Source organism: Chaetura pelagica, unplaced genomic scaffold (assembly GCF_000747805.2).
Source record: "Chaetura pelagica isolate M959 unplaced genomic scaffold, ChaPel_1.0 scaffold365, whole genome shotgun sequence".
Classification (NCBI taxonomy): domain Eukaryota; kingdom Metazoa; phylum Chordata; class Aves; order Apodiformes; family Apodidae; genus Chaetura; species Chaetura pelagica.
The window spans coordinates 1,152,586-1,163,827 of NW_009953387.1; the positions used below are offsets into that span (position 1 = coordinate 1,152,586).

The following is an 11,242-nucleotide window of genomic DNA, read 5'->3' on the forward strand; positions in this document are numbered from 1 at the left end:
AATAATTTATTTGCCATTTTAAATGTCTAAGGCTTTACTCTCTCTATGTCTTTACAGTACAAACCAGTCAAGATGGCTCAATGGGTGGATGATCCAGAGCCATAGGTTCAGTATAACATGGGATAATGACATTGTAACTAAGAGAAATAAAAGCTAATAAAATCTCTTACTTATCCTGACACGTATGGAGTTATTGCAGGAAAATACATGGAATTCAATTGTTGTAGCTCTTCCTTATAAAATTATTGACAGTAGATAGAATCTCCTTACCCCACCAAAAGCCAGGGCCAACCCAACTCTTCACAAAGAGCATCAGGAATTCAGAAGAGGTCTCAAAAGAGATAGTTGGGTTCCAGTTAAGGAAGCTGAGAATGTGAACAGAGAAGGAACATTTTCATTACTCTTTACCATAAAACATTAGAGACAGAATCAGAAAAAATTTATTTCCAGCCTGGTTATCAGCCCTTTCAAAAGAAAAAGCAAGAACAGGCCAGAAAATGTTGTCAGGGAGTGAAAAAAAGTCTCCCTGGCAGCAGCAGGGTGAGCTGGGAAGCTGAGCTCATGGGCATCAGGCTCTGGAAGATGCTTCCAGAGCCACAGCCTGAAAAGCTACGGCTGAACAACCACAAGTCACCTTCCCAGGATTCCTCCTGGCCTTTGCTGGGCTGGTTGTCTTGTCCCTATGGTAACTCCTTTTCTCCAGATCAAAGTTCAATTATTTTACATTTTTATTACCTCTGCTGCTTGCTCAAAGTTTACCAGAGGAACTTTCTGCTCGTGCAGCGAGCGGATCCCTGGGAGCAAGGAGGAGGAAGCAACCTCAGGCTAAGCTGGACTAAGGAGAAGAAAATACCCTGAGGAATCTCAGTCTGACAAAATGCCATCCAGAAATAAAATGACCATGTTTGCATCTGCTTTTTTGACCTGTGTTTGCTCCTTCGTGGTCATTTGTGTTGTGCTGGCCACTCAGAACTGGGTGAGGAGCGACGTTTACTTTTCTGGCACGAACTCCACCGTGACTGTGAGACTCACCTATGGACTTTTCAGAGGTACCTGTGAGCAGTTGGTCGATGCTGGACTTCAGGTTTCAGAGCAGGGTTTCCCAGGTGAGTGGTGCTATGCCTGGGAATGGACAATGTCTTCTTCATACAGGTGGGGGTGGCAGGAACCGCGGCTCATTCTTATGCTCAGCTGTGACTGTAACACTAAGTGAGAACAAGAATCTCTGTCAAGCAGATTGGGGATTTAAGTGGCAGAAAATAAGACCCCAAAAAGCAAAGAAGTGCTGCAGGGTTCTTGCCAGTAGCAACTTAATTACCTGTGATCTTAACCTATGTGTTAGAAGAAGGGAAAAATACAACATAGGAATTTTATGTAAAATTGATTTTAATTTTCAGAAGCTTTCAGTGAGGGACAGAAAAACAACACCCATTTGTCATTTTGTGAGAGGATTACAAACCAAATTCCAGGACTTTAAAAAAATACATTTTATGTTAATTGTTTGATGTGAAAACATTCTACTACCTACTATCAAATCAGCATTTTTATAGGAGAAGGTTTTGTGAGGCTGCTGAAGGGAAAAGAACAAAACACGTGAACCAATAGTTTAGGTAGATATGCTGTTCGTGCCTTTGGGGGAGATACAAATTAATGACCATATTCCTTTCCCCCTCCCCTCCTTTAAAAGCACACTGTTCCATTTGCAAGTGCTGCTATCAAACTTCACCATTTGGTTAGAATTTTCAAACCTCGTGTCTTATTTTTTTTGTTCACGCTGGACTGTGCAACATGGATACAATATGATTTGTGATCCTTTAGAAGGCCCTTCCTCACCCAACACATGGTTTCAGGTGACTCCTCCTCATCATGACTTTCCAAAAAAACTCTGAGATGAGCTTCAGAAACAAAGTTATTAAAATAATAGTTCATCAAAGATCCAGCAGATTCAAATTAAGCTGTATCTTCTGTTGATAGGCAACGGGTCTTTTTGTGCATCTGCAGTTCTTGGTATTTATCTCAGAGGGAGGGGGGAAATTATTATGACAGGGGGGAAATGAAAATCTTTAAATAGTCAAGGGTGAAAATAACTGAGAATAAGAGATGAGAGGTGTTACCTAGGAATGAAACAGTATTTTAAAAAAGGGAAAGAACAGGAGTTTTACCTTGAGCAACCTTGGAGAAAGTTAAAAATCTGAGTCTGAGAAGCAAAACATGAGGAAAAGGAAACCAGGAACAAGAAATAATTCACACCAAGTATGAATCACAGACTCAGGACTGATTTGACATGGTTCAGCAAAGATTTACTTAACTCTATGCACAAGTAGCTTGACTGATGTGAAGAAAAGCACTCACAAAGCCCAAAGGTAGAGAAGCCTGAAAGTTGTCACAATGATCAAGGGATTTGACTTATCTTCCTGTCTCACTGAGTTCAAAGCAATAATGCTGATACATGTGAAAGTGAAGAAAGCCAGGCAAAAGAAACTTAATGAAAATTTGCAAGAGTAGGTCAAACTATTTGGAAGTATGAGAGGTACTTTTAAAGCAATTTTTTTAACAAAATTTAGTACAGAAATTTTATCTGTGCCAACAGGCACCCACATTACCACAAGATCACATCAGGCAGTTTCCATTCTAACAATTCTATTGTGGAATTTCTAGTGGGAGGTGTCCCTGCCTATGGCAGGGGAGGCTGGAACTAAATGATCTTCAAACCATTCTGTAACCCAAACCATTCTGTGATTGGCACGAGAACCCTGAACACAGCAGAGCTCCTAGCAAAGGGCAGAGCCTGTACTGAGATCTTTACATAGCAAATACAACATCATAAATCATTTACTTACAGTTATATCAGACTAATCAGAGTAATTTTTATAAGAGCAAATATACATTGGCCAAAACAGTTTATATATGATCATATCTCTGCCTGCCAGTTGGCTCAAGCCCCAAACCTTGTTGTGTGGGGAGGGGCTTGCTGATTTTAATAGGGTTCCACCTGAAACCAGGAGTCCACCCACAGAGAGATGCCTGCAGGGTGGGGGTGCAGCCTGGCAGGGATCTGAGGACATGCTTGGTCTTTGTCTGCACAGCAGGTAACAAAACCCAATCCCAAGGCCTGGGCACTACCTCCATATCAATTTTAATTACAATCAATGACAAGAACACTTGCCTCAGTAAAGGATTTCAGTTCTTTGCATGGTCTACATACATTTTGGTGGTGGTTTCTCCTCACCAGATTTAGGTCTTTCTGCTTATCGTTTGCAAAGTGTCATCTCAGTTCTCACATGTAAGACATTTAGGGAGGAACAAAACAAGTGAGCTGGAGGAAGGGTTGGTTGCCCTCAATGGCTGCTGGAAGTTGTGCTTTTTGAAAAGTCTAAAAAGGGATTTGCCCACATCCCTCACTAGTTCAGCTGGGCATAATCCCAGATTAAATGAACCCATTTAAAATTAATTCTTAGACTCTATACTAGGCATCATTGTCACATTTTACATTAAGTATGGTTCTGTACATTCCTGAAGCAGAAGAAACACTTCACAGAATTGCATACATAATATTTTTTAAATTCAAAAAATCTGGACCTGCCAAGATGAGAGTCTCTTGTTTGACAATGTCCCTAAGAACACGGATTGCCTGTGCTCTGCAGAACTAAAGTGCTGTGTTTTCTCCACTCTACCATTTCAGATAACAGGTAGATGAGTTATGAGCATCCTTTTAAAGCCCAGCATGGTGTCCTGTATGTATGGCCTGGCTGGGCATCTCTGCTGGGCACCCTCAGAGTGTTTCTCAAATGGCACTTTCACTTTTGGGTGTGAGAAAAGGAGAACAGAAATCATGAAGGAATAAGTCAAAGAGAATACCCTACAGATAGAGAGCACTAGTTAGCAACATCCAGGTTGGCTTTTATTAATGGCCATACAGAACTAGATGAGCAGCAGCCTTTACAAAGACCTTAACTTATTATTTTACCACAACATTCAAAGACATTTCCAAGCATGAAGATGAAAGAGAAACAAAGGAACATGGTGTCTGCAAGTGCACAGTGCATGAGCTGCCTGCTCGGGGTGGCCTCTTTCACAGGCTGCCACGAGCCACCTGAATAGAGCAATAAATCAATACAGCCACTCCAGAGGCTCTGGGGATGAGCAGAAGGTTCTGGCAGAACATAAAACTATTAAATAACTCAAGTCCTCAGAGTCCTCATTAGCTCTTTTAATGATTTGTCTTAGAAAGGATCTACCTATCAACATAATAGTCTGCAAAAGAGCTTGTTTACAGCCTCACTGGTTTCCAAGTGAAACATGTAAATGTTGTGAGGGAGGTGCAGGAAGAGGCACACCCAGAGTCCTGTCACATCAGGGTTTATCCAAGTGTGGGAACCAACACACGAGCAACTCTGGAATTTGTTCTGGGACAGAGGCATCCATTAACTTCCCAACTTTTAAAATGCACAAGGAGTGCTTGAAAATTGCTGGAACTGTATTATTGCCATCATCAGTTTTCTAGGTGTGCTCTGGGATCTCCTGACAAGTAAAAAGTTAGGTTGGACTGTACCTTGGCTTCGTGGTTGTTTTTTCTTAATGAACAATACCTTATGTGCCTGAAAGTTGAGCTCAGGAAAGCTGCCAGATTAGCAGTGCTTAGCAAAGACCTCCAGGTTGGCAGCTGGAGGTTGGTCCCACTCAGGGCAGGAAAAGTGAGGGGAATTCTATCCAAACCTACAAGAGTTAAAGATGAAAAAAGATATGAAGATACGTGAAAAGATCTATGAAAAAAAAATACAGGGAACTAAGGAGAGACCTACCAGAGGCAAAACCTCCACTTTCCTTCAGGAATTTGGCTATTTTAGACTGGTGTAGAGGGGGTTTTGTTTTGATTTGGGTGGTTTTTTTAATGTTTCTTTGTTTTGTTTATTTTTTTTTTCTTGGGTGGACAGTTGGACTTGGTGATCTCTAAGATCTTGGTCTTTTCCAACTGCAACAATTCTATGATTGCAATTATGCAGCTCCTATTGATCAGCTACCACAGATTCCTTCAGTTTGCACAGACTGCTTTTTATTATTTTTTTTTAGCAAAAAAAAAAAGATAAAATGCCTCCATGAAAGGAGCAATTTCTTTATAACCTTTGGTCTTGCCCTGTTGCAGGCATCCTTACACCAGGAGCAGTCTGACAAAATGACATCCCCTGATCTGCCCATCACTGTCAGAGATCAACACGATCAATTAGGGGGTGCAATAGGCACAGCCAGTCAATTCTGGAGATGTTCTGAGGGAGAAAATTAAGTGGGGCTGCCAGAGGGAAATTACACCAACCTGTCTGATTCCAGAGTTATTTCTTGAAGGAGGCAATGCCTGGGCAGAGAGGCTGCTGCAGCACCAGGGCATGGCACAACCAGTGCTGTGCTCACGTCCCTTTCATGCAGTGATGTCTCCTGAATGCCTGTCTTTGCTGTTCTTCTAGGAGAATTGCTTAAATTTCCATCTGCTTTCCATAAAACATCCTTACCTGCCATTTCCTCATGCAGAAATTAGCTTATTCCAGGAACATAATATGAAACAAAATATCTCCTTCTTATTTATTCCAATAGCTCTTCTCTATGTGGTTTTTTTTTCCTTTTTATGGGGTTTTTACTATTTTTATCTCCTGTGATCTCTCCTGTTTATGCACTGAGTATTCTGCAGTAATGGCTTTGTATTAAATGCAGCATGGGAAGGAAGTTTTCCCACAGATGGCTATCACAGCACCTGTTTGAATAGAGCTTGAAAACACTGTTGCAATTTGTTAGAGGGTGAGGCAGCCACAGACACATCAGAGGTGCCTTTTCAATCTTTAAATTGAGAGGAGGAAACCACTACATTTCAATGCAACTATCCTGCAATTACACCATGAGTGTATGGCATCCACATTTGTGCCTCTTACTGTCAGCAAGTATCAAGTAACTAGAAGGATTTAGGCAAAGACAGACAGACTGATGGATGCAGCTACAACCAGCCCAGGCAGCAGCCTCTGTCCAGCAGCTGCAGGAAGCTGGAGCAAAAACCAGGGGTGCTGGGAGCTAAGGTGCAGGACTTTTTGCCACAGGACCTCAGGAGGGGAGACCTGGCGTGCAGGAGCCAGCAGCTTTGGGGCCACCTTGGTCCCTTACTAAACCCAGGGCCACCAGCCCTGAGCACAAAGGGACAGGCTTGTGGGAGCCACAGCATCCCACACGCTTGGTCCTGCTGGTGGAAACAAAGCAGGAGTTGCTTCTTTCTTTTAAAAGAAGGGAGCAAGTACTGCCTCCACCTGTTTTATTCTATTTGTTCTATTCTATTTGTTCTAATCTATTCTATTCGTTCTAATCTATTCTATTTGTTCTATTTGTTTATTCTATTTGTTCTATTCTGCAGAATGTGAAAAGAGTCAGCCCTAGTCATCTCAACCATGCCTGGCCTGTCCATGACTGCTCATGCTCACTTATGTTTCTCCTTCAAATGCACCTGACCTTTCCAGCCTAATGACTTTCCTGGACTTTTAGAAGCTGTTCCCCATGTCAGATTTATTCCATATGAGGGGTACCACTGCTATGTTAAAAGGAAGGGATCTACAATTGGAGCCAAGTTTTAGCTAGGCACCTGTAGAAGTTACCAGACGTCTCAGGAAGGATAGGCAGGGGAACACCTAACTTCCTGATCTCATTTAGCAATCAAATTTATGTCTAGCCATATGTCAAGAGGAAATATTTCCACAGATATTAAGGAAGAGAAGTTTACTACCCACCCCAATGCCCAGGAGGTTTGTGTGCCTGCAGGATTAGCAGACAGGCAATTATTTCAGCCTCATGCTTATCCACCCCATTTTGGGTTCATGTGCTTCGTCCAAAGCTACTGCTCCTGCTCCAGCCAGATCTCTGCAGATCAGCCAAACCTCTGGTGATTAGATCTCAATTACAACCATGCCAGGAAGTGATAAGGTGGTTGGAGCCCTCAGGGCTGGGCTGGGGAGGTTGAGGGTCAATGCTGAGCTGCTGCGTTTCAGTTGCAGGAGGCCTGAGCGGCACCAAGACGAGAAGCACAAACACAGCAATTATCATCATTCTGGTTCTCAGTTTACTTTCCTCCCTCCTGAGCTCAGGATTTACCTGCACTAATGTTTTCAGCAATCCCTACCAGACGTTTTTGGGGCCCATCGGAGTCTATACCTGGAATTCCTTAAGTGGTGAGTAACATCCTGTGCCAACCACCCTCTCCCATCACCCTAGGGATGAATATTACAATCTCATTGACTTCAAGATTAAGAAATATAGAACTAGGACAGAAAACATCTGGAAAACTATTCTGTTGGTTTTATTTTCTAACAGTGTCTGCTAGGACACATGGACACTGTCTTTTGATTTCCAGTACAATAGTATTCTTTACTTGAAGTGACATCATTGATCAGTAGGAGCCTGGATTCACTAGCAGCAAAAACAGGAAAAAGCCCCAGCAGCTGTAGCACCATTTCATACATGATGTGCACCAAGAACAGAGTAAGCTGACAATCACTGAACGAAACCATAAAAGAAGTGTGCACTGGATATGATTACAGTGCAATCTGTAACCTCTGTAAGACCTTATGTCACTATTTTGTGGTATTTGTAGCATATTTGTTGCTAGGTTACCTACATACCAAGTTAGGTCTCAAGGGTCCAATCTATAGGATGGACTCTGGCTTCAAATCTGAAAAATGTGTTGAGCAAAACACATCCACAGCAGTCTTACCATGGGGGTGGCAGTTAAGAGGACTGAGTCATGGCAAAATCTATTTCCTTCTCTAAAAAACACTTTCATAGATCAAAATAAGGTTTAACATCCCATAAATAAGGGGAAAAAAAAAATAAAAAGGTAGAGATGCAGAGTTGTTAGAGACTTGAACTCAAACAGCTCCCTGGAGGGGTAACCCCTCCTTCACCTGCTGTGCTTGACCCTGGCTCTTCCAAAGCACCTTCCTACCCTCTTCATCTTGCCATGGTAATCACTTCAGCTCCCACACTCAATTTGTCTCCAGAGGATCAGGTGTTCTCCTAATCATAGATTTGCACTCAGAAAATTTTCTTGAGAGACACCTGATTACAGAGAACCTCAGCGTGGGCGTTTTGTCCTTCAAAAGCTCCTCAGGTCCAAAGATGCTCAGAGCAGGGGCTGTGTCCTGTGCTGGGGGCACACTCTGTGAGCTGCCTGCCCCAAAAGCAGACCTTAGTGGAGAGGGATTTGAATAGATAAACACAACCTTACTCATAGTGACTATAGGTGGGGTGTAAAACCCACCCCTTTTTTCATGCCCCCGATTGCAAGTAGATGATCTTTAGGGTCCCTTCCAACCCAGACCATTCTGTGATTCTATGATTCTCCAGCTGTGGCTCATGCAGCCTATAAAGATAGAAGCTGGAACAGCTATGGATGCCTTGAAGCACAACCAGAGAAGTGAACAGAAGCCTAAATTAGATGATTCATCGACTTTTGAGACAACCAGGTCCTTGTCTCATCATGCAAGTTGCTTATTTCCCAAGCCCTGCACCCACCCATGGTGCAGTCTGCATCTGCAGGCTTTGCCCTGAAATGACAGGACTGTGGGCTTGCCAAAATAAGTGCCAGTGAGAAAGTAACCCTCTCTTTGGATGAGGGCTGTGCTCAGACTTGGAAGTGCTATGACCTGGAAGTCTATTTTGCCATAGGCATATTTTAAAAAAAAATAATAAAATCATCATTTTGTGTGTGTCTTGAAGGTTTTTTTTATTCTCCTACCAAATGGCCTGAAGGTGCAGTGACCTCCTGCAGAAGCTGAACCTGGGTGGGAACATCTGTAGGACAGTGTAGCTAGAGGGGAGGAACAGAGATCTTGTCACCAACGTTCAGTGGTTATACCTGTGTCAGCACTATGAAAGCAGGGATGTAAGAGCATGATTCAGCTAAAAGCCAAACTAACCAAACTCCACTCGTGTTCAGAAGGCTACAGGAAATAGATACAGATCTAATAAGACATCTCATTTCAGCTCATCAGAGTCTTTGAACAATTTGGGTTGGAAAGAGCACGAGGTGTCTCAGCTCTTGAGCAAAGTTGGGCCAACCTGGAGCACAGAGCAGGTTGCTGAGGGTTTTATCCAGCTCTGGTGCTGCACACCCCATGGCTCCAGGCTCATGCCAAATAGATTTTCTGCAAATCACCCACGGGCTGAGTATGTTATACTAAGCAGAACTAAAGTCTGTGAAAAAAAATTGCATTAAATGGCCTTCTCTAGCAATAGTCAGTAAGAATCTGTTCATTTTAGCAGAAGATCTTGTCAACTGAAAGCTCCAGGCAGATCCTGTGAGGTGGGACAAAAGCCCTTTAAACACCCTCATGTTTTTCTAATGGAAATACTAGATTGATTAGATTGATCTTTGTCTTAGTCCAGCCATCCTAACCCATTTAAACAGAATATTTACCAGTAGCTACATAAATAACACCACAGTTTCATCTCTAACATTAACACTTGTCTTTTCTAGGAATCTTTGTCCTTATAGCCATGATACTTTTTCCTGTGAACACAGAAGCAAATGACCTCTCCTTAGAACTGACCCATCACTGTTCTTCTTATGAAACCTACCTGGGGGCTGCACACTTCTATGGATATTCCTACTGGATCATGCTGCTCATCATCTTTCTGAACATTACTTCTAGTGTCATCATATATTTCTACGACCACGCAAGGTACCATAAGAAGAAACAACAGGAAAGACCCATTGAAGATGCACCAAAGGATGGCATTCTGTTTTAAGGACACCACTGAGAGGAGGGGGTGAAGGAGAAGGGCTATTTAAAGTGGACAACCACAGCTGGTCATTTCCCTTCAGATTGAAGCTGTGTATATAGCTCACTCCACAAAACAGTGTCTCCAAAGGAATTGGGTTTTCTCTTTGTGGCAGGTGTTAGTGTAAAACTTAGAAGTTCCCCTTGGTAAAAGTGCTGCCCAAACCCCTCTCAGCAGGGACAGCCTGAAGTGTGAGATTCCAGCATCATCCTGAAGGAATGGACCTCATGCACCTTATGACTCTGCTCCTCCCTAGAGGGACAGCTGTGGAATTACACTCCTAGGAGGGTTTCTCCTCTCCATGCCATCATCATCAGCTTTCCAAAACTGTTGCCTTCTCGCCCTCACAGCACAGAGGGGTTGGTGCCCACCTCTTGATTTCTGGACCACAGGACAGACCCACGGTGGCTGTCCTGGCTCTCCTCAGGATTGCACCAACATCAGCACCTAGGAATGCATTTCTGCTTCACCCTTTGGGTCCCAATGTGAAGATCAGACATTGTTCTGGTTGTATATACAACTTGGGAATGCAAGGGACAGAAATAATGCAAACACCAGGAACACTAGAGGTAATGAGAAATGGTTACTCAAGTATTGGTGCTTCATTCTGCCCTGCAGTTCTTACTGCTGTCCTTGCCCTGCTCAAGGATTTTCTCTTGCAGGTTCCTCCAGCACTGCACCAGTGGCCAGAGCAGGCTTGCAGGCTCCTGGTCATGGGCAGGAGTCTGAGCACCTGAACAAACTTGTGGTTGATCACCTTCACATCAAACCTCCCTTGTGTGTCCAGGGAAGGGGCTGGAGCACAAGCCTTATGAGGAGCAGCTGAGGGGCTCAGGGGTGCTCATCCTGCAGAAAAGGAGGCTGAGAGGCGACCTTCTTGCTCTCTGCAACTGCCTGAAAGGGGGTTGGTCTCTTCTTCAGCAGCAACAGAACAAGAGGAAGCAGCCTCAAGTTGAACCAAGGGAGCTTTAGATTAGATCTTGGGAACAATTTCTTCCCTGAAAGGATTATCAGGCCCTGGCTGCCCAGGACAGTGGAAGAGTCTCCATCCCTGGAGGAATTTAAAAGCCTTGTAGATGTGGTGCTGAGGGACTTGGGTCAGTGGTGGCCTTGGCAGGGCTGGGTTAATGGTTGGACCCAATCTTAAGGGTCTTTTCCAACCAGAATGACACTGATTCTGTAACAGCAGCAACTCTGCCCCTGGCTGTGCTTTCTTTGCTTGGTGCTTTCATCCATAGCTGGGCTGGCAGACAGGGCAGCATGAGGATGGGCCATGGCCTCCAAAAAACCAGCACAGGAACCCTGTACCTGTAAGTTATTAATTGCTAGAAATATTATCAAATGCTGTTGCAGGGTATCTGTGGACCCTTGGTCACTGTTGACAGCAAAGCTGCACTTTGAGCAGGTGTGGCCTCTGCTTTCCCACCTGCCAAGT

The 11,242-nt window shown here is 43.6% G+C and overlaps 1 protein-coding gene across 1 annotated transcript; it reads left to right on the plus strand.

The window, feature by feature from the left end:
* The first annotated feature begins 877 nt into the window (after positions 1–877).
* Positions 878–9,774, plus strand: CLRN3 (clarin 3). Its single transcript, XM_009998278.1, has 3 exons — positions 878–1,106; positions 7,017–7,196; positions 9,503–9,774. Exons 1-3 carry the CDS (start codon positions 878–880, stop codon positions 9,772–9,774), a joined length of 681 nt encoding a protein of 226 aa, XP_009996580.1.
* The last annotated feature ends 1,468 nt before the right edge of the window (positions 9,775–11,242 follow it).

Bases quoted from the DNA above. Each gene is read 5' to 3' on its own strand.
- CLRN3 (XM_009998278.1), top strand. From the start codon at position 878: ATGCCATCCAGAAATAAAATGACCATGTTTGCATCTGCTTTTTTGACC. The intron at 1,107-7,016 runs GTGAGTGGTGCT...GCTGCGTTTCAG, and splicing joins TTCAGAGCAGGGTTTCCCAG to TTGCAGGAGGCCTGAGCGGC. The intron at 7,197-9,502 runs GTGAGTAACATC...TGTCTTTTCTAG, and splicing joins TACCTGGAATTCCTTAAGTG to GAATCTTTGTCCTTATAGCC.